The sequence below is a fragment of the Lepisosteus platostomus genome, chromosome 1 (assembly GCF_059453375.1).
Source record: "Lepisosteus platostomus isolate fLepPlt1 chromosome 1, fLepPlt1.hap1, whole genome shotgun sequence".
Lineage (NCBI taxonomy): Eukaryota > Metazoa > Chordata > Actinopteri > Semionotiformes > Lepisosteidae > Lepisosteus > Lepisosteus platostomus.
The window spans coordinates 38,367,404-38,391,583 of record NC_142611.1 but is presented as its reverse complement, the minus strand read 5'-3'; the positions used below and the strand labels follow the sequence as shown (position 1 = coordinate 38,391,583).

The 24,180-nt window shown below is 35.0% G+C and overlaps 1 protein-coding gene across 1 annotated transcript in view; it reads left to right on the top strand.

Annotated features, from left to right (window-relative positions):
* The window catches only part of stim2b (stromal interaction molecule 2b), an 81,024-nt gene that overhangs the window by 42,261 nt on the left and 14,583 nt on the right, over positions 1 to 24,180 (top strand). The window contains exons 2-3 of the mRNA XM_088628018.1: positions 1,041 to 1,171; positions 20,479 to 20,590. Coding sequence (XP_088484144.1) covers positions 1,041 to 1,171; positions 20,479 to 20,590 — 243 coding nt within the window. The remainder of the gene's footprint in view (positions 1 to 1,040; positions 1,172 to 20,478; positions 20,591 to 24,180) is intronic.

Genomic DNA, 24,180 nt, shown 5'->3' with positions numbered 1-24,180 from the left:
ACTAGCTGCCAGAGGCAAGCCAGTGTAATTTTCCTGTTACTGGAATGGCTTCAATACTGTTATAGTTTTAGCGCTTATTGATTTAAGTAACAAATTGAAACAAAAAAAGGTTACCATGTGGTCAGTTGACAGAAGTTCCCTAAATCAGACTTTCCAAAGAATTAAGCTGGTGTAAATGGATCCTTTGAACATCATCCGTTCTTCGGATGAGACGTAAAACCGAGGTCCTGACTCTCTGTGGTCATTAAAAATCCCAGGGCGTTTCGCGAAAAAAGTAGGGGTGTAACCCCGGTGTCCTGGCCAAATTTCCCATTGGCCCTTACCAATCATGGCCTCCTAATAATCCCCCTCTATGAATTGGCTTCATTACTCTGCTCTCCTCCCCACTGATAGCTGATGTGTGGTGAGCGTTCTGGCGCACTATGGCTGCCGTCGCATCATCCAGGTGGATGCTGCACATTGGTGGTGGTGGAGGGGAGTCCCCATTACCTGTAAAGCGCTTTGAGTGGAGTGTCCAGAAAAGCACTATATAAGTGTAAGCAATTAATAATAATAATAATAATAATAATAATAATAATAATAATAATAATATCATTTCAAGGTTTTCAAAAGATGTAGAACACTGGTGTTCCTTATGTCAAGAGTTCTCAAGTCTGATGAAATATAAGAACCCTGTTCATCATCATTATGTAATCTGTTCTTGAGAAAAATTCTGATTGTATTTCACTTTCAAGTTTGAATTTGCCAGTGCAGTACTTTGACTATAGAGAAATTAATATCTTCAAGAGCAGTCTTAACCTGCTTAAAGTAGATCTAAAACTGAAGGTGTTTATCTTTTTGATTATTCCTTTTTGATTGTACCTTTTTATGTTGAATTACAGCATGGGCACTGTCGACATTTGCTAGTGTGGGTACAGTTATTACTACAGAAATGCCATTCTTTCAAGTTGACAAGCCCTTAGTGTTCTAAAATCTGCATTGTTGTCTGTTAACTGTTGGCACTGTTACTGATTTTATATTGTTTGACTTTGTTTTTCCAGATCCGTGCCTTACCGTGACACCACCGTGTATGAGTGAAGAAGACAGATTAAGTTTGGAAGCACTGCGGCATATTCATAAAGAGCTTGATGATGACAAAGATGGGGGCATCGAAGTAAATGAAAGCGTTGAGGTAAGGCTCAGTAAACATTTTCTACTGAGGTACTGTAAAGGAATGAAAGATGTTATTAGAGTTTTTGTCTCCTTAAAACATTTATGTGAAGTGATTAGCTGAAAGTTTCCAGTTCCAGTTTCCAACAGAAAAGCAGGTTATGGAATCTTCTATGAATCTATGAAGTATGGAACGTATGTACAGCAATATTATCAATACGTGTATTGATAGTTAGAATTATTTTCTTAAAATATTCTTGCAGACATGAAATTATTTTTATATACTCAGGGGATCTCTAACCCTGGTCCATTAGAGTCCCCATCCAGCAGCGTTATACTGTAGGTCACACTAATACCTACAATAATTGGGATTAAATTTAGTAAGCTACAGTATAAACCAGTTAAGCAATATTTGTTCCATTAAGGGTGCTCTTGTTCCTGAGGGGTGTATTTCTTTTTGTTCCTAATTATCTGTAGATTATTTCAGTAAGCAAATAACCTGCAATTTAACATCAGAATTTGTTCCCTAGTCTTTTGTAATTGGCTATTTAAAGGTTGAAACCTGCATAATAGGGGTTCTTCCGGGGCGGTGTTGTGTTTCTCTTCTAGTTCCCTGCTAATGGAATTTTCTAGTCCTAGTCCTTCTCTAATATTTTTTCCTAGATGAAATAACAATGAAAATAGTTGTTTTGTGCTACTGATATGAAATAATGTGTAGTACAGTACAGTCAACTCTTACCTTGCACGCTCTCGACTTACGTGCTGGCAGCTTTACGCAGTTGGCTTTGGAAAATAAAAAAATATTGGAAAAAAATTATTTGGTCTGAAAAATCTTAGTACACCTATGAGACCTAGTTAGTGAGCCTATACAGTCATCTTATTTACTTTTATTTACTGTTTTGATACTTTAATATCTTCAATTACTATAAGAAGTTAATAGGGGGTTTTATAATTATAGGGTAAAATCTGACAATTTGTAAATTTGGCTTTATGTGCTACTCAAAAGCCCTAACCGCTGCACAAGTTACGTGTCAGCTGTAGACAACAGTGACAATGTGCAAACAGATTTATTCAATTACCTAAATTATCTGTTACTTTTCAGCTACCTCATGATATCATGGTTCTGACTGATATTTAAACATACACCTTTTTGAAGGTATCAGCTCTCTTGCGTGCTGCTGGCCCTGCATCCTTTCATATTGCATGATACTGTATCTACAACACTCAACACTCAATAAAGACAGTAATATTCTAGATGACTATCCTCCTACTTCATTGTAGTGTATTATAGAGGAGTGCAGTGACAGCACTACTACAATGTTTAACTTTAGGCAGTTAATGTTAATCTGCCTTGTTGATGAGAAAAATAACTAATTTCTGGTTTTAAGTTTGCTTGTGTTGATTACTAGGATTACTTTTACATTTGTGGTTAATTCAATTTCATGGAGAAAACTGAGGTAAATCAGTTATTCTCAAATGGCTATTGAATTTGTTGTTAATTTCCATTCTTAAACAATACAGATATCTTAAACTACTATTTGTTAGAATGTATCAAGCCAACTGCTAAATTACCATTAGTAAATACAACACATTTTAAAGTATAACTTTTTACTGTAGCAGACCAAAGTATTTAAAACAATAGAATATCATATAGGCATATGCCCTGTAGACATTCAAAATAGTGCTTCGAACACCCTCCACTAAGGAGCTTGATATTGTACAGAACTCTTCAAGTTCCTCATGTACAATTTTGTAAGTTTCTGCTGTAGTACTTTATTGGAAAAGCTGTAACATTGTCAGTGATGTCTGAAACAATGTCTGAACTATTCCCAGCCCCTCTACCTTTCCAATACATTTTTCTTTACACTGACAGTACAGATTGTCTTTATTTGTAAGTTCGGCAAAATATCTACTGTTCATACAAACCATCATGGATATGTTTTCTAAAGTTGAAATCCTGGTATTAAAAGTTAGCCTTTAATTTATAGTGTAAGGAAAGGACAGAGTATGTTTTACTTTGGTGAGATGGATTCTAATGTCTTATCGGTGGAGAATTAAATGTCTATTTTCTGTGCTGTCAAAAATAATATTTGTGTGAGATATATCTATATCAAATCTAATCTTTAACTGCTTTTAGGGTAGACAGTACAAATACAGTAGTTTGTACTGTTTTATAAAAATCAATTAAATTTCCATACCTGTCTTTTAAGCCATTATAATTTATTTGTGTAACATTTTGGTGAACATTTAGGGTGTCTGATACTGCTTTTGTTGCTATAATCGAAAATGTGTGTGTTTTGATGCTTTTATATAACAATTGACAGTTTCAAGTACAAGTTTAGTAAGGGAGTTCAGTTGCAAACGACATACAGATCTTTGTGATTAAATTACTTCACATTAAAAAGGCAATATGTCCTATGTTCAAAGAGAAAATATTTAAACAAGAAAAATTAAATACTAATTTTACTGCCACTAAAAGCTTATTTAAATATATGTTGTGACAGTTTTAATGAACAGATTTATGCTTGAGCCTTGCAACAGATTTTTGTACTACTGTATTAGTGTCAGGCAGCTTGTGGGAAGTCTGACAATGAGGTTCCTTTACAAAAGAGCTGCTGGTGATATTATATCAGAAAGCTACAAGATTAAATATGTTATAGCCTTTTTTGTTCACTTGTTCTGTATTACTGAGATTATCAGATATTTCTAATGTTTATATCTTTTCAGCAATTACAGTGGTCATGGTTAGAGAATCACTGTTTTCCCACATTACTTTTATAAGGCTTGCTGGACATGTTTTCCAGAGTTCTTAAAAATTGCTGTAATTGCAGCTGTTGTCTGAAAGATTTTAACTTCTGCCTCCTGAAGAAAGTCTCTTTTGTCCTATGTAAGGTCTTGGATGTGTATTCCGAGTGGCTGCAAAATGTTTTCAAGGTGTGTCTGAGCTTGGTTGCAATCTTTTAATTTGGCTGAATGGTTTGGCCATGCGGGGTGTGACTGCAGTGAATGGTGAAGTGAAAGCCTGCATTTGAGAAGAGTTCAGAGGGGGTATTCATTTTCTATATAAGACAGCCTCCAAGGTGTTCTGGCAAATGGTTCTGTGGCCTCTTAGGGGTTAAACAGACATTCTTGGCAACAATGGAGTAGACCGTTGAGAGGAGAAAGGAGCACCTAGAGGAGCTCTTCATCCTGGTGAATACACCCTTCTTATAATAGGTGGTGGTCCAGTGAGATCAGATGTATTACTTTGGCTGGTGTCATCGAATCCTTTGTGTAAATACCTTTGTGGTGTTAGGACTGCAGTGTTGGGTGTGATTCACTTGAAGATGTAAGCCCTGGACAGCTTTTGGGTTTCTGAAATAATGCACTTTTGCAATATACTTTGGAAGGCGGGTACAGTACTGCTGGTTTGGCAAACTGAAGTGTTGTTGCCCATCTTTAAGAAGTGGACCAGGGGGTGTGTTCTAGCTAAAGGGGACTCATATGCCTCAGCTTCCATTGTAAAGCATATGCCTGAGTGCTGGAGAAGAAATTGTGTCCATTAGTTGAACCTCAGTTTCAAGATGAACAATGCAGATTCCATTCTTGGCCATCTTTGGTATATACAGTAATTGTCACTTACTCAACATTTTGTGTTCCTAGTAGTTAACTAATGAGCACATCTGGTAGCCAAGTGATAATTTACTAAAACAATAAAATCAATTAATACTAAGGAGGAGCCTAAGCCAACCCAATCTTGTAAAGATTGAAATGAAATTGAAAATATATAAAGCCATTTTAATAAGTATAATTATGACCATTGTTAATAATATGCTTGGTTTAACACCTCAACCAAAATTACTTGTTCCTATAGCCACATTCCATAGCCCTCTGTCTCCTTTCGATATCCTGGGATGTTAATGTAACATTTATTGTCCAGAGGTAAGAGTGCGACCAACTCCATTTCCAAAAATAGCCTGCTTTTATGCATTTAGATTTGCATTAAGCAGGCCTTACCTCTCTTAGCTTGAGTATGAGTTTCTGTACCACAGAAAGAGGAGAAAGTTGGGGAAAAAAGTAAAGAGTGTTTTTGTTTATTTCCCTCTTTATGCACATACTTTTAATTGAGCAGTGGGCATACCGGTATGAAATTATTTTGCAACATTTTCATATAATAGCTTTTAATGCTTGCGTTATTGCAGTTTTTGCATGTTTTGATTCAGAGGACTGCAGTTAGCCTAAGTGCTTTATAATAGGCTGATGTTTCCCTAAATTCTGAATTTAGTGCTTGGTGTTGCTTATTATAATTACATTATAGGGTGTGCAGTTCCAGCAGCTGCCCAGTATATTTAATTTAATTTAATGTTTAAAATGACAGAACACCTTGACTTCTGTATGCTGGTATCAGCTGCTACAGATGCAAAAAATGTTTAGGTAGTTTTGATATACTGTAAGTAAATTTGTATTTTGAAAATTCAGCAAAATATTTTAAATGTTTTTATGTGGATTACTGAGGTTCAGAGTTTTCTTTAATGGCATAGTTAGCTAGAATTGGACAAACTGTAGTCATAAAGGTAAGATAATATTGACTTATTCAGTGTTGGAAGCAATAGCAATAACATTTTCTCTGAACACCACTCTAAACCTAGTTAAATGTCTTGCCATTTTTCCTTTGCATTTCTGATCCAGCTTGGGTAACTAAAGATCATACTTGTAAAAATATTTCAGTGTTTGTACTGTATATTGACACAAAGCATTATCCTTTGGAAGAAATTCACGGGCCTTGTCAGGTTGGATTTGTAAGGTATTGTTTCTTAAGTAATGCAGTAGTTACAGATTTGTAATATGAGAATGTTTTCTTTTGTTTGTCTCGTCGTCATGCATAATAAGCAATAGTGGGGTGAAGCTTCAAGCAGGCCTTCCAAATTGCTAAAAAAGGGACTTCAGAAGTTATTTTTTAAATTAACAGATATCCACGTTGTCATCAACAATGGTCAGAAATGTTCTGTAATTTCCAGGAGTCCTTTAAGAAGTGGTATATAGGTTAAACATTTTCTTTCAGTTTAATTACGTGGCTGCTGTTCTTGTACAGGATGAGTTTCCTTAATAATTAAATAATACAAAACATACTTTTACAAAGGTATGTGAAGGAACAAGGACGTATTTTCAGAAATGTAGATGTTAAGCATGCAGTCCTAATACATTACTACTGGGCAATCAGCTTTGATGAGACTTTTCAGCAGGGGTAATTATAACATACTCTTGCTAGAATACGTTGTAATTAGGAGACTACAGCTAGTTATGTTCAGTAGATAAAGGAGGATTAATGTCAATAAGCAGCATGGAAATAAATGGCACGGGAGGTGAAAGATTTTACAATAAATGAAATATGCTACCGTTTTCTTCCAGGCATACAACAGGTTGTGAAACTGAAAAATATTTATTCATGTAATACTTCCTGAAGAAGATAACATTTCTTTATACTAATTGCAGCAGGATTTGTTTAATCTTTTCTATATGTGGCATTTTAATCAATATTTGATGACACAATATTCTTACCATGCATTATGGAATTTTAACACTGTCTCATATTATTGGGTTTAAAAAATCTTGGTCTCCCAAAATGCAAACATTCATCTATAGTGAAGACACTGCTTGTTTGAATCTGGGTTGTGTCATTGCCTGATGGTGACCAGGATTTCCAACATTTCCAATTTCCAATGGTGCCAACACATATGCTGTATGACAGAAAGCTGCAGGGGCTGGGTGGGTTTGTGTCAGCCTGGGTGTCATTAGATAGATTGCTTCTGAACAGGGATTCATTTAATTTGCCAAGCACTTTTGAGCTTGTATGTTCATCCATGAGGGTTTAAATTATCCTCTCTCCATGGCTCTTTGGTTGACACTGTAGACTTGGAGTTTAAAAGACATGATCTGTGGGCACAGATTTTCGAGGATGAATCCTCTCTTCTTTGCTGGTAAAAGGATTGTAGTAGTGAGCAAAGCTGGTGGAAATGACCCTTCCAAAGGTTGGGAGGGAGTAAAATATAATAACAGTAGATTTGTAATTGCTTTTTAAATACACTAAGAATTAAGTTACATTAAAGCAAATATCATTCTGGTGTTTAGTTTAGAACAGTGGTTCTCAAACTGTGGTATGCGTACCAGGAGTGGTTCGCGGAGCGCTGCCAGCTGGTACGCCATATGACCCAGTGCACCCTGTGTGCACTGAAAAATCAGGATGTGTTTTCATATTTTCTATTTTAAGATGTGTTGAATATGCAGCCTATGTACTACGATACAGTGTGCTCTAATACTTGAGTGGAAACAGAGCTACAATATAATTCTATACCACTCTATAGGAATGCGTGCTATGAAGTAAGTGACCAATTGTATTAAAAAAAACTTATCTCCAGCAAATAGAGAGGTAGGAGAATGTGTGTGATTTTGGAACAATGCCAATGTTGTAAACACAGGAATGCATAGAAATGCGTGCTAGGAAGGTTGGTAATCTTGTGAGCACGGGAAAGCGTGATAGATAACAGAAAAATATTTAAGAACTGTTCTAGCTTAATTTGAGAAAAAATACACAGAGCGTCTCTGTGTTTCGCTCCCATACGCATGAAATAAAAACTTTTTAACTTCTGAGACAGACTCCTGAAACGGAAACGGGGAAAAATGCAAGCTTGCAGATTGCTAAAGCAGGTAAGCCCCACACTATTTTTGAAGAACCTTATTTACCATTGGCAAAAGAGCTGACACGTATTATGTGTTGAGAAAAAGCTGCTAAACAGCTCGACCTGCTGCCCCCTCTGAAAGGCACTCATAGAATTATTGAAATGGTGGATGATATCAAAAGTACGTTGGTAGAGCTCGTTAAGATGAGCAGATGCTTTTCACTGCAATTAGATGAGTCTGTTGTCGATTTGGCCAATTCGCTCGTTTATGTTAGATACGAGTTTGAGGGTACGTCCCATGAGGACTTTTTGTTCCGCTACCAACAGGAACTACAGGAAAGCACATATTTCAGCTTCTGAATGAATTTATCGAAGAGAATGACATCTACTGGATAAAATGCATCAGAGTTTGTACAGACGGTGCTAGAGCAGTGACAAGCTGACACAACGGTGTAGTTGCACGAATTAGAGAGGTTGCTCCAGAAATGAATGGACGCATTGCAACATCCACTGCGAGAACTTGCCTGACAATTTTAAATCTGTTAGACTCTGTTGTGAATTGTATCAAGGCTCGAAAAACGAATTCACATCTGCTTTGCTCGACTAAACAGGCTCACCCCTCTCACTGAAATGGTGCTTTTTTATTTTTTCTATTTATTTGATGTTGTTACTGTTTTTTTTTTTCTGTAAAGCGCTTTGAGAAGCCACCTTCAAAGGTGCTATATAAAATAGTTTATTATTATATTATTTATGTTGTGTGTGTGCGCACATGCGCGCTCATGTTGGTCATTGAGAATTTCTTGGGTTCCTATGAGAAGATGACTTGTAGGTGGTACTTGGATGCTTTGGTTTGATCAGGGGTGGTACCTGGTCCAAAAAGTTTGAGAACCACTGGTTTAGAACATCTTATGAAGTGTTGTTTTTTTTTCCTCATCTCCAGTAAATAAAAATCCAAAAAGGACCTGCCAATTTCTATTTTGAAAACAACCTTTTTGGTCGATAATAAAAGTGACTTTGTGTATATTGCTATCTAGACAATGGGAAAATAATATTAAAAGCGCAGGTGAAATTTGATTTCTAAGGAAAAACTACAGTATTGCAAGAAGTATCCAATCTGGTAAAAATACTGAAGAACCTAAGAGAAAAGGTACAAAAGGGGTAGTTTTGAATAACACGAAGGGCACGACGAAGGAAGGGCCTGATAATTCTTTGGAAAGGAATGTCCTGAAGTATGTTAAAGGACAGTCGCAGGGGATGGCAGGTGTGTTCCAGTTCTGAGATCCTCAGAATTGGAAGCTGCCAAGTAGTCACTTAAAAAGATCAGATTGCATCACTTCCAAATACCAAGAACAAAATGCATGTCTGGAGTTAAAGCAACCCTGAAGATTACACTACAGCCAGCTGAGTCTTTCATTTTTATTTTGTTACTTATATCCATTCAAAAAATAAACAACACATTCTGGAATCTATCAATTTTTCTTCTTGGTATTGAATTAACAGGTTTTCAAAGGAACATTCATAAGGTAGAGTTATGAAAGTACAGTCCAGCTATTTCCCTTTTATCCCATGGAAGAAAATGCTTGGTGTAGTGTTCCAGCAGAATTTCAGTATGAAGTATCAGGAAGCAAAATGCTTATGAGCCATTTTTACAACAATTGTTGTTGCACACAAAGTAAGCACCAAATAAAACACAAAGGGCATATCCTTAATGTTCTTGTAATTGTTATATTTTAAAAGACACAAGTAGTTCACTAGAGCAGTTTAAGATACTAAGGTACCATGTTGTACCTTTTGAAATTCCCAAATTAATTTAAATTTTCAAAAGTAGTAGTTCTTATTTAAAGGACACGTTTGGGTCAGTTTCACAAATGTGTTTTCAAAATGGCTGCCAAACCAAAAAAGGCCCTGTACACTAATATATAACTGTGTCCAAGAGCATTAGGCGTTTCACAACGTTTTACTCTTTGATAAAGTTTTTTTTCTTTATGCAGGGACACAATCCTGTGGTAATCTACTGAAATTTTAGCCATTTTTTTTAAGCTAATTTTTAACACTGATGGAACTTTAAAGTACATTGAAGTAGTCTTTTAGCTTTGTAGATGCGAAGAAGGAACACATTATTTTAATGACGATATTAGTAAAGGTATTCCATGACAAACTGTTTATCTGTAGTTTTTGTTTCTACAGTGCTTCAATTTAGTTGCTCATGTACCATTTACTGTGAGTTGCCACGATCACATTTTTGAAAAGTGATTAATGCAAATTAAAGAATGCTTAATGACCAGCTTGGGTTCTTTCCACTCACATTAAACTGTGTTCATAACATAATTTATATAGTTGTAGAATGAAATAATGGAGGCTTTCAAATTGTTGATGGCCACAGCATACAGTATATATACATACATACAGTATAGTCACTTCTCATTGTGTCCAAGATGTCTAATAATTATGCATCATTGAGTAGTCTCCTATAAACAGAGACTCAGTATTTTACATTGTATTAGATACCAGATAAAGACTGTAATAGTAATAATTGCTTACACTTATATAGTGCTTTTCTGGACACTCCACTCAAAGTGCTTTACAGGTAATGGGGATCCCCTCCACCACCACCAATGTGCAGCATCCACCTGGAGCCAGACCGCTCACCACACATCAGCTATTTGTGGGGAGGAGAGCAGTGTAATGAAGCCAATTCATGGATGGGGATTATTAGAAGGCTATGATTGGTAAGGGCCAATGGCAAGGACGCCGGGGTTACACCCCTACTCTTTTCGAGAAACGCCCTGGGATTTTTAATGACCACAGAGAGTCAGGACCTCGGTTTTACGTCTCATCCGAAGGACGGCGCCTGTTTACAGTATAGTGTCCCCGTTACTATACTGGGGCATTAGGACTCACATGGACTGCAGGGTGAGCGCCCCACTAACACCTCTTCCAGCAGCAACCTTAGTTTTTCCCAGGAGGTCTCCCATCCAGGTACTGACCAGGTTCACACCTGCGTAGCTTCAGTGGGTTCCCAAGTGTGAGTTGCAGGGTGATATGGCTGCTGGCTGTAGTGCACTAATTTATGAAAACCTGATGCAGTATATTGAAAGAAGAAAAGAAAATATTTTGTTTTATTTTAAAGAATTATTTTTTGTCATACCCATATGTCATACACATATTTCAGGATTTTCATTGCGATAACATATGAACAGCTGGTTTTCTTTAAGTGGGTAGTCCTAGCTGAATTATTCACTGAGAACAAACCATTTTAGTGGGAATGTGCCCAAGGACTAAACTACATAAAACATTTTAAGAGCATAAAAGGATTTTGTGGGATCTTGTTAGACATATTAATCAGAAAGTAGAGTAGAAAGCTTTATGGGAATATAAACAATTTCTTCAATCTTTTTCATTTCCATATAATTCATGGGGTGCTTCATTTAATGTTAGCAGGTCATCAATTCTGTTAAAATGTATTCTTTGTGGTTAGTCTTTTTTAAGAAACATGCTTCTTTCTAATGTGCACGTACGGTATCATCTATGAAAGATAAGGGGTAGTCTAATACAGCTGAAATAAAACATCTTTAATATACAGTTATTAAAAAGTCTTGACATTTACAATGTCATAATTTAGAAAGATAGACACAGTAACATTGAAGTAATGCAAATTATTTTTGTGCATGATATAAAGACTTATGGTTTGCAGAAATACATTTGAAATTATAGAATACTTATTAAATTATTAAAAGGAGGAAGTCCAGCTGTGTTAAATTAATTTCTGTCAAAACTGTATAAAGTGTTTGTTCAAACTATGTGTCTTAAGCTTAAACTGCAATTTTGTTTGCAATTAATGTGATTAATGGCATTCTTCCATAAGTTAAGATGGCAGATGTCATTATAAAACTTTCAGGTCAACAAAATAACTGCTTAGTTTTACCTAATTTTCGGTAGATATTGTGTAGTTAATAATTATAACCAAAGGCCAATGAAACTAAACGTAGGCCTGGCCCAGAACCGACATCAAAAACTTGGATACTCATTTTAAAGTAAAATGTCATCTTTCTGTCTCTTGTTGATCTCCAGAAATTCTCTTAAATACAATAATGATAAAATAAATATACTAACATTAAAGTTAAATAAACTAATATTAGATGATACAGCTGTAATAAGTCATCTGTAATATACAGTATAGTGTATGTTATTTTACAAGGGAGTTTTGTTCATAAAGTTCTAATGCAAGTTTATTATCTATACAGTACCACACTTTGATTTTCATTAATTTGCTTTTATATAAATTCAGTATAGTGTAATAGTTTACTCTAATAATCTTACTAAAAGGATAATGCATAGCAAGACATTTTTTGAACATTTACATCAAAGCTTGGGGGAATTACAGTATGCTGTAGCACATAACTCAGTAGAATTTCTGCCTCCTGATAAAACCTGCCTTAAAATTATATTTTGGTGACTCTCTAATTTAAAGTAAAGACTGAAGAAAGAAATGAGTTGTAAGTAGAGATATAAAGGTCTGCCCATTTAAGCACATTTTAAATTTAATCAGACTATCAGTATATATATTCATTTTTTCCATTCAGACATGTTAATGGTTTAAATATCCATGACTAAATTTCACTGCTTGAAACTGCACTGACCATCAATGAAATGTGGAGCTGAGGAACATGAAATGTTAAAAAGAATGTATAGCAAACCTACCACAGATTCACTGACACTGTAAATGAATCTGTTTAGCTAAAGGGCTATGTTTCGCTGTAAAGTCAACATAAGCAATCAGGGAAATGGTTTTTGATTTAGCAAGTTTGCCTTTTCATTTACATTCTGCTGTGTAGTGAGACGAAAAGTGCTATATAAATGCAAGGAACTATAATTATGTTATAATTGCTATAAATCTGTCATTTGTTTTCAGTTAGCACTCTCTGGAATACTTGTCTAAAATGTTGAATAAAATGATTGATTTGTAAAAAGAAAAAAGATTCGAAATATCCCTGGGCTTTCATCATGGTTGCTCCATGGTGTTAAATGCTTAAATGTATTGGGTGTAACATACTGTACTTAGACTTCATTTAACTGTTAATGATCATTTTGTAGATGCACAGTTACACAAATGTCTGGAAATAAGATAGAGAATCATATGTATGCATTCTTCCCCTCAATAGCAGAAGAACAATAGTACATTATTTTTTGTCTAACCTTATAAATCTGACATTTACTAAAGTAGAATGGTTTTTGATCTGTGCATAGGCACATTGTTATACATTGTCAGGCCTTTTTACAGTTTGATACAATAGTGAATTTTCTACTTAAATTTCCCATTTTAAATTATCTCTTAAAGTGCTATTTCAATCATGAGATAAGATATGCTCTAGATAATAAGAGCAGGTATTTCAGGTTTACTAATACTGTTACATACATCCACTAGCAAATAAATGGGTGTAACTGGGATAACTGAGGAGGAACCATTCAAAATTATTTTGCTATCATTTTGCCCTGTCATTTTAATTTACATAGATTTTATAAGCCCATAACTAGAAGTGTAAATTACTTCCCAATTAAACCACTTTATTTAGTCTGTTTTGGTTTTACACAGTAGTTTGGGTACTTACACATTTTCAAAAGATTGGTTAGATATCACCAAGAATAAAGGTACATCTCATCTTATTTTGTTATACAAGATAATACAACATAAGATTGATATTTTATATTGCAAAAATATATAAATTGTTTTAGATTTATAGCTTATGGAACATTTACCTGTATATCTCCTTGTTGCTTTAAAAATACGTTAAATTGGAGTCAGAAATATTTATATAAACTCTTTGAAAATAATGGAGCAATACTAGATCTGCCATTTTATTTTCCATATTTTGTCATATTCTCAGTCATGTTTGAGTATCTAAAACTCACCCTGCACTCTACTGACTGCCTGACTGTGGAGTTTTATCCAGTCAGCCTATGGGACTGATGAAGTCATTATCATAATTAGAGTAGCTTAAGAGGTCAAGATTCTTAGGGATGATGTTCTAATCAACTAAATTTGTTCTAACTTTTTCTTAATAGGAATTTGTCTCATATTGCTTTCAGTGTTGACATAGAAGAGCGCTCTAATCAGATTATTTTTTCTCAGCAGAACTGTTTCTCTGATAGTATGTTTCTTGTTATTGTTAGGTGGTATAAGACCTTATTTAAATCACGTTTGTATGTCTTGACAAAAGATTGGTGTGCTAAACATTGGTAGAGATTTGTGATGCGTTGTGCTTTTGTAACTCTCTGAGCAACTTCTGTTGGGCAGCCCCTCATTATTTGTGTGTGTGTGTGTTAATTTTCATCTAGGCTACTTGTTAGAGATTCTGACAATGAGAGAAAAGAAAAATAATGATTGACTTAATGCAGAAACATTCATATAAATACTGTAGCGGCAATCCTTGTTAATAAGACAGAATTAAGCGTTGGTATGCTCCTAAAAGAGGCCCCATCTCACCCTCCATCTCTGTGGTGCAGCCACAGAGAAAGAATTCATGCAGGCTGATTTAAGATGTTTTCTTGTGATAAGAAACAAACTCCCAGACGGGGATGCAATTAGCTAAGCCTGGCTATCATGATCAATGGTCATCCATTGGCGCCTATCAGTCTAGGGAGTGCCGAATGGACATCTGGACTGCATTCCTAAGTGTCAAGAGTAAGTGACTTATATCTCACCTTGACCAACCAATCAGGGACTGGCAGGGCGTGGTAATACCACGTGGGTCTCCAATGCCCGCCAAACTCTCAACCAATCAGCACACATCTGGGTCTTGATCAAAAAGGGAGCGCAAGCTCAGTTCTGGGCTCTCCTTGGCCATTTTCGCGCATCCTCAGAGACAATCACGTGACAACTGCTGTTGTCTGCAAAAGGACTTGGACTTTGTTCTAAGCGCGAGGCCGAGGATCCCGCACGTACTCAGAATTCTACCAACGTGAATGCTCCGCTTGATCAACGGCAGCCTACAGTTGGACCCTCGTCGACAACCTGAATAGCTTATTCAGAAGCAGCGCTGGACCGGGAACTAACCAGTTTCTTCCCAGGCAAAAGAGTGACTTGTGAGGACTCGCGGTCACACTCTGTGCATAGAGACTTTCTACTAGCCAGCCGGACTGCTGGTAGATCCCCTCGGAGCAACGACTGCCCTGCGCGCCGCAGTTAGATTCCTCCACCCGTCCTACTCCGAGCTGCACCTCGACTGGTTGGCCGGTAGCCAGAGGACGCCGAAACAACGCCCATTGGACAACCGCTGGAACAGAGGCTCCAACAGAGCCTGTCAGCTGGTTTGGTGTTCGTGCCGGGAATTCCAAATCCATACACAGTGGATAAGTAAACCCCATGTTCTACATTGCGTCTCGAGAATTCAATTGTACCTCAACACAAGTTGTTATCAATTTAATTCATGAGGAATGTATTTACTTCCGAGTTTAGAGTAACAGTGGGTAATAACACTGATTAGCGATTTGGTAACCGAACGATATATATTGACATATATTCTCTGTTGTGTATCTCTTTGTGTTTGCATCTCTTCGAGATTATATACCTTGTATATTGATAACCCTCACAGTAAGGTCTGCCGCTCGTATCCAGGCAGACTAGTATATGTTTGGTGCACAGTTTATATTAATAAATGTATCTCGTGTATTGAACCCGTGTGTGTGCGTTGTTAGTTGTTCTGACGATTGATTTTCTAAAAGCCCCAACGAACAACCTTGTGATTACTGCTACAATTAATAATTGTCTCAGTAAACCCATCAAACCACTACAATACAAATGAAAGAGTGAAGTATATCATTTGAGTTGTGATCTGTTGAGCATGTTTCTTTTGTTTCCTTAATTCAGCCTGTTCTTGAATTAAGGAAATACAGTGATTGAATTTTACATAAAGCATTTGAGGCTTCAGAGCACTACTATTAGAATGTCAGGAAAAATCAACTGCATTTCTCAACCTGCAGTTTTTTTTTGTAGAGGTTCTGCTACTTAAAAGATGTTTTGCTGGCCCACAGAAAAATTATGAATATCCTGTAGAATTGAGTATGTAAGTCTTGATATGAGACGGTCAAGACAAATGAAGTTTTTCAACTTATAAAACGTTTGAAAACTTCACAACATAGATTCGATCTGTAATAAAGTACCTGAGGAGTTACCCTAAGCAAAGACTATATGTCTGGTGTGTATAGTATGTTGATCATAGTCTTAGTCTCAGTTTCCAATCATATTATGTGTCCTGATACATACATAAAGCCTTTTCAAGACTGGGCATGACAACCTTGCTGAAGTGTAGCCTTAGCCTAAGCACCTTAGCCTTATGTGCTTAATTGGCAATCCAGAGCAAACGAGGGAAATTTCAGAACAAACTCTTAACATTAATTATTTATAAGCATTATTTTTTAATCTTACTGTGTATAACACTGGCACATGGAAATTTATGTAATCCCTAAATGTTTCCTGGAATAATTCCCATTCCCAGTGTCAATGCAAAAAAAAAAGTTTCTGGAGAACAAGAAAAGTTTAATAAAATAGTTGAATAAAATGAGTAAGAAAAAGCAAACTGACTTAAATTGGAAAATTTACACTAAAATTTGAGGTCACTTTTCTATTTTGAAATGCATTCATGATGAATGTGATGTTATTTGTTGAAATGTGAATGGTTGACTTAATTTTGGATTTTATTGTGAATGTTACTGAGCAGATGGAAAAGTAAACTACATTATTTATCCTGTGTATCTTTTGGTGTTATCTGCATGTTTTATTCTTCTCAGATCTTCAAAATGATGAGACTTTTTAACTCCATGTGATACATATGTAGTAGTGGAAGTATTTAGCAGTTTAAAACAAATTTGAAGACAAAATAAATTTATCTTTTTAAATGTACAGTGCTCTTGATTCTGTTTTGTTTTATATAAGAACAGTTATAAAATAAGAGAAGGTCATTTGACCCATCTTACTCATTTGATAGTAAGTGCCTAGTTGATTCAGTGGCAGATGAGCTGAGTGATTTTAATTATGCTATATTTGGAAAGGTACATGGTATGTTAACAGAATTTCACCAAATAATTTCAAGCATTACAAAGTTTTGGAGTTACAAAGTAAAGTTCTGTTCCTCTCCAATGAGAAAACAGAGGAGCGTTCTTCAGAAAACTAGTTCTGTAAATGGGAAATCATGAACATTTTTAGTGTATTATTTTTGTTAGGGGATTATTTGTTTTAGATATTAAAATAGGAATCTAAGGTCACTAGACCACCAGATGTATTCCTAAACAATGGTTATCCTGTTTCCTGTTTTTTATTTAGAATATCCCTGTTTTTAGCTGTTGTGCTGGAGAAAACAGACCTCTAGTATTTCTGGAGATGTCTTGAAAATCTGAGATGTACTGCATACTGTATGTGTCTGGGAAAGTTTCAGATTCATGTTTCACCTGTTACAAACCTGTTTTCATGTACCAATTTAACTTTTCTTTGAATTTCCATCAGTTGTTTTTTGTTAAAGAGCAAATGTTATTCTGTCTTATAGTTAACTTTATTTCAGTACAGTAATGCTTTGTGAAGAGTGGATTTGCCTGATACTGACCAGATACTGATCTTTCTAGACTGTCAGGATTTTCATGTCTAGTACAACGTAATCAGTCAGCGGGTATTTTTTGAAGATCTTTGTATGGCATTTTCTATGAAAATTCTATGAAAATTTTAATTTGCAATGAGAAGAAATGGCCAGTAATGTAATGTGATACTTTTCCTTAGAAACAAGCTTCACTTGAGATAAATAAAAATTAAAACAAAACTCTTGTTAGTTGGAAACTACAAAAAAAGCATGGAGGAAAGTGTTCCGGTAGGTCTGCATATTTTCTGTAGTTACTGTATGTGAAAAAGGCTTTAATATTTTTTTAATGCCACTTCTCTGTATATTAGAAATTTTATAATTCATCATTATTCCAATAGATAGTTCTTCAAAATTGTTAATATTGTTAAAATTGACTTACTCTACTTAACAGGGAAAATGTTAAGCAGCAGCACATGTTTATAATGAGAGCTTGTACTCTTAGATAATTTTTTTCATTTGCCCCAGAAAACATTACATATTACATCTTCTATTTCAAAAACACTGAATTATTGAACCAGAAGACAGGATAATGCTTTGGATTGCTGGGTATTCTGGGAAAGGATTACTGAAATATATTTGCCCAGATGGGATTCAAATGCAATTTTAAAAATCAATTCAGTTTGGTTGGCAGTCCAGATTGGCTGGTGGCTTTGGTGAGCTTGAATTAATCGTAATTTGTATTACAGGAAATAAACTATTAAATCTGCTGCAGAAAGGGAACTAGCTTTGGAAAATCTTGAAAGTAAAATCTGTACCAGTATAATTGCTTTGTCATACAAAGCACACAAGCTGTTATTTTTGTTTTATACACTATAGTGATGAGAAGAATTTCAGTTGTAATAGTTCTATTTACATCTGAAACTATCCCTTGTTGCTATGGGGATCATTATTTACAACATTAAACTGTAAGTTAGTGAACACTTTGTGAAGTCTTTACATACTTATAAAACTAGAAAATATTATATATGGTACTCTCAGTGCAAAATACATATTATTTCTTATCTGTGTGTGAAGCTGTATTTCCAGATGTCTGTCTGGCTTCGTGTTCATAATTGCCTTAAGTATGTGATTAAGGACTTATACCAGACTCATCTCTGCTCCTGTCATTGATTAATTGCTACACACAAACCACTAGAGTAAGGAGCCTTTCATTATAGCTGGGCTTTTGTGATGTGCATCTAAGTGGAATGTGGTTATTTTTTTTAAATATTTCTAAATCCCAGGTACATTTACCTCAGACCAGAAGATAGACATTTAACATTATTTTGAAGAACTAAAATTTAATGTACTGTGCACAATCAGCTACAAAAGCTATATATTCACATAGCTTGATTAAAAACAGACTGTATGAGACTGCTTTGAGAATATCAAAACAGTGTCAAAATAGAATTTTCACCCAACATCAGTGTTGAACTCATTATGTTGGGAAACAATTAATAGTATTTACAAAAAATGAAAGCACCCATCTTCAAAGTACTATTATGGAAACAGACAGCTGTCTCGGTGCTGAATTAATTTTATTTTTATATATGATCTGCTTGGAGCTGCAGCTCTTTTAAATGTATTTCCTCCCGCATGTATTATATGTCTTGATGTGGACTGGTATCCTCCCATTGTGTATCCAGCCCTTGCACCCATTCCTTGCCAGGTTAGGCTCCATTGTTAGCCGTGACCCTGTAGAGGATATAGCTGTTTAGAAAACAAATGGATGGATGTACAGTATTATATGTTTTGGACTTTAATTATGGGCATTCTTTCACACTGCTTAAAATGGTTCTGTGTTTGACAAAGTATTTCAACAAGACTGCTCTTAATTTTTATTATGTTTATAGATAGGCAGGTGGTAAATTGCATTTAATGTATGTGTGCATCACCATAGATGTTGTATACCGTACTGTAACAGAACAAAAGGTATTAGGTAGCTTAAAGTGCCATTTTTACTAGTGGACAAGGAACCATACTGTATACCTTGCCAGTTGCCACAGTTCGTAGGTTTGTCAATGTGACAGACATTGCAAGTAATCAAGTGGGAGGTTGTCCTCCCAATTCTAATAATGCACAGAGATTTGGCAAAAATTGTGTGAAAGATGACACACCTTTTTTGTGCAGTTAAATTATCATAGAAATATTATGTTGACATGCAAGTTGTTTTTTTACAACAACAGAATGACTTCACTTTTTGTATCTTTTTTCTTTTCCTTCCTTTTTAACCATAATAAATAAGTCATGTTTATCTCAGAAAGAAATGACTGCATTATTTACTCAACTCTGACCTGAGAATGTTATTGTTTTACCAATTGTAGCTGATTAAAATCATGAGGGTTGCAATTGGAGTGCTCTCTGTGCAATTCTGTTTTATGTTGCAAAGAAAACTTGTCAGGCCATATATTATTTAACAAAATACAATCTGCACTTTGTAAAAAGTTTATTCAAGTATTGCTCCCATGGAGCAAATTTATAGATAGGGAAAAAAATAACTTGTAAAAACATAACAGCAAGTTCACAGATTGTAAAAATTCTCATTATCTGTAATTATTGTGGAAACCAACATAATCTGGAAACTCATTTGAAGTCAGATCATCTAATCTTCCAGTTTGGTCAGGGTCTTAACTATTTTACTTCACACTTAATCTAAAAAGTGTTTATTGGACAAATAATAGGAATTCTTTATAGAGCAGCCTTACCACAAGAGCTGCTGCCGATTACCAAGCAGAGCAACTAACCATCTGAAAGCAAAATATTGAACTGTACAGAACCTTATGTACAAAAACTTAACTGATACTCTGTTCTATTAGAAGCTCCCTGTGTCATGGTTTGCAAAGTGTTCATCAGGATGTTCCACATTCCTAGAGACTTAAAAAATTTCCAACGTTTGTTACATTCTACATTGCATGTTCAAGTTCTATATATTTTATACTTCATCTTGTTTTTAAACCAAACAATTTCAATAAAGATTCAGTGATCTTTATTTTACAGGAGATTGAGATATATACAGGACTTAAATGCAAATAATATATTGTATGTTCATTTGTTTGTTTTCTTTTTAGTTCATAATTGAAGATATGAAGCAGCAGCAAACTAACAAACACAGTAATCTGCACAGAGAAGATCAGCATATCACAATTGAAGAGCTGTGGAAATGCTGGAAATCATCAGAAGGTACTGGTTTCTCTCTTCATAATACTTAACATAATACCAACAGTCATCCTAGTGTACTTTACATAGTCCTTATACAAATTCAAGTTCACAATCCAGTCCAGAAATCCGTTGGGAGCCCTTCCACGTCAGCAAGTGCTGCTCAGCTAGCGCAATGCTAGAGTCAAGGTATTTTTCATAGCACGCTTTCCTCTTAAATTACACAATATCAGTTGGGTGCTGTTACTGTATACAGTATGCACGCATCATCTCCCAATCACATTTAATTCAAATTAAAATGTGAGTTTATAATAAGTTAAATTATTTTAAACTGCCAAGTGTTCACCTTCATTGATAAATCTTTATCCATTTCTGTGCAAACCTTTGAACTTCAAAACAAATATGCAAAACTGCATTAAACATCATTAGGAATTGGGAAAAGCATGTAGCATGTAGTGAGAAAACCTTCTTCATATGACCACCTGGGGTGTTACTTGTCTAATTACAGTATTCAATTGTGCATGGCTGAGTAAAAATGAAAATATTTTACTGTTGATGTACTACAGCTTAAAGGATTACTTTTTTCTGATACACCACAAAATGTCCAAATATATGCGATAACAGTGTGCCTTTTGAAAAACCATTTGGGAGCCGTGGGTGTATTTTCTAACTGAAGAGCTGCTTTAAGTTTAATAACTGCCCCTGTTTATTAAATCTGAAGCTTTACATCAGAAAGCAATATGAATTGCTGTAAGTTGGAGACACTAAACATAACCAACACCATATTGTTACCTTAGCTTTACTGAGGTTTTCTATGGTTTTAGCAGGCCTTCACTTTACTTAACCTTGGGATTGCTATAATAGGCCATACACCATTTTCTTTAATTGTATAGTATAATAAAACACAGTAAAGACATGTGAAAATAGAGAAAAACACAAAAACACTATAGGTCTATACAATCTATATCGGCTCATTGGGCCAGAGCACATTCCTGATCTCATTGTGTGAAGTGAACGGAGACAGGTCAGTCCATCATAGTAGTACTCTCTTCTGGGTGTGGTTGAGCACTGCAATTCCATACTTTTTTTCTGCACAGTTCAGACTCATTTGCCATATAGAACATGACCTTTAACTCCCATGGCTTAATTTGATTTACATTTAAAAAATTAGGCACCCACGGCTGCACAGTGTGTCTGTTATGTAGTAGGAATAGAAGTACACTTTGGTCTCGATAAAATTACTTTTTTTACAAATTCACTCAGTCCTGTTCAAAGCATCATTACCATGTATTTAAGGTGTTGAAAACATTATAATGACTATATTGTTTAACAGTGATATTATGAGAAGTAATTGTGGGAGTCAGATACTTCTTTACTATTTTCATTGCGAATTAATTTTTAATCTATATTGTACTTGGTTTGAATATTTTGCTTGACTAGGTTCTACATTTAAATAAAAAACTGTTTTGTAGTACATTCCAATAATTGTAATGAAAATGTCATTTATATAATGGTACAATAGTCAGTATAGTTAAAGGTTAAATGTTCATTTACCATTAAGAGGGTTATATGGTTTACAGTTTTTAGATTTAATGTATAACTTAAGTAGCCTGTGTGCATTAGCAGTTTAAACTAGAGGAAGACAGTTTTCTTAAAGTTAATTTTTTAAAAATAATTGGGTAGAAAACAGAAATTAATATATATATATACAGTATATACTATATACATCTAAAATAGAAAAAGACTTTTCTTAGGCTGGGCTGTTCTCAACTTTATAAAGATAGAATGGGCATGGCTTTAAAAGGCATACTTTCTACAAAGACCTTTGGCCATTCTCTAATAAGGTTTAAAATTTCTTTCTTCTATATTACATGACTTATTACTGAGCAAAATACTCTCAAGCATTGTGTAGTACAGTATTTTGTTTCACAGGACTTCTTACACTAGTGGGGAAGAAGTATCAAGGGTAACATTTCAGTTCTGACAAGAACATTATCAGCAGGCATTCATGCGGTTCGCTGGAAAGAAGGGTAATTATTCCCTTTGTGAGGTGTGCTTTGAGCTCACATTGTATAGTCTGTTCAAAGCTTGTACTGCCAGCACTATTACAAGCAATTCTGAACCAGAATTAACCTATCCTTAGGAGTGTGACATTAGTATTACCAGGTTTTTGAGTTAATGCTGAGATAAAGTAATATTAGTATATTATGCAAATATATACTTGTTGACATGCACACATATTGAATTTTAAAATCCTCATTCATTAGAGTTAAAGATTAATTTATAAAAGCTTATGAATTGACTTTGAAAATCACTGATAAATGATCTTACTATAAAATGGGATAATGAAGGGAGATTTACTCTTCTTGTGTTCTGTTTTTTTGGGGAAAAAAGGATGTAGACATATGTCAAGAGAGGAAACCACCACCCTTCATCTCCCATTGGTGTCTGAATACAGATGTAGCTACAGCACTGTTACCCTTCAAGTTTCCTATATTCCTGCAACAGAGGCCTATGTTACAGGCCATAACAGACTTTAAAGCAGTGGAGAAAATGATATAAGTTTTTTCTGTATATAAAGATATTAACAGTGCTGTTGGTGCTATAATGTCATTATATATATATGTGCTGGAATGTCATTAAGTGCACAATCCTATCATCAATGAGCAGAATGCAATGATAATTGGTTGTGCTATTATTTCAAAGATGCTGCAAAATAATGAAACCATGCTAGTTAATAAAATAGTGGATTGCATGTGAAATTAATGTAATACAATTCTGTTCTGTATTGACAGTTTTTAATGAATTACCCTCAAAATGTTGTGTCTCTATTGGCATTGGAATATTCTGGAAAAGTGAAGAATTAGGAAAAAATAGTCTAACTTAGTCACAAATTTATGTAAACATCTAATCACTGAGCAGCCTGTTGTACACTTTATCTGTGATATGTTTTGCCAAACTTGACCTGAATATGTTAAATGTGCAATGCAGTATAAAGATAAGCAGTAGTAACTCAGCACAGTTTAAACAGCAGACTGGACTGTCATGGAGAATCTCTGTGAAAACGGTGATCAGGACCATTAATGTGGCTTAGTGGCACAGAAGAGTAGTGTAGTTTATGGGTTCTCTCACTAAACATTAGTATATATATTTTAATTTTCTTTAATTTTGCATAAGCACATATTACAAATGGGAGGAAGCCATTCAGCCTTTCTAGCTCATTTCATCATAGGTTGCTAGTAGCTAATTGATCTGAAGATCTCTTCCATTTCATGAAACAGGGTATCAGCTTTGACAAAATGGCAGGGTTGTTTGTTCCAGACTCACACAACCTTTTGTTTAAATCGGTGCCTCCTGTTCTCGGTTTTAAATGCATTTCCAAGTGATTTCTATTTGCGTTCTCTGCTTCGTGTTTCGCTGTTGATCCTGCAGAAATCCTTTAAGTTGATTTTCTTCTTTTCTGTAATGTAGTGACGAGAGTGCTTCATTTCAAAACCATATGCTGTATATTTGTTATATTTGAAAACAAAATTGTTTTAATTAAAATTCTACATTTTTTATAATAAATCCTAAAATTGTTTGCTTTAGGACTGCTCTCCCACATTGTCTGCAAG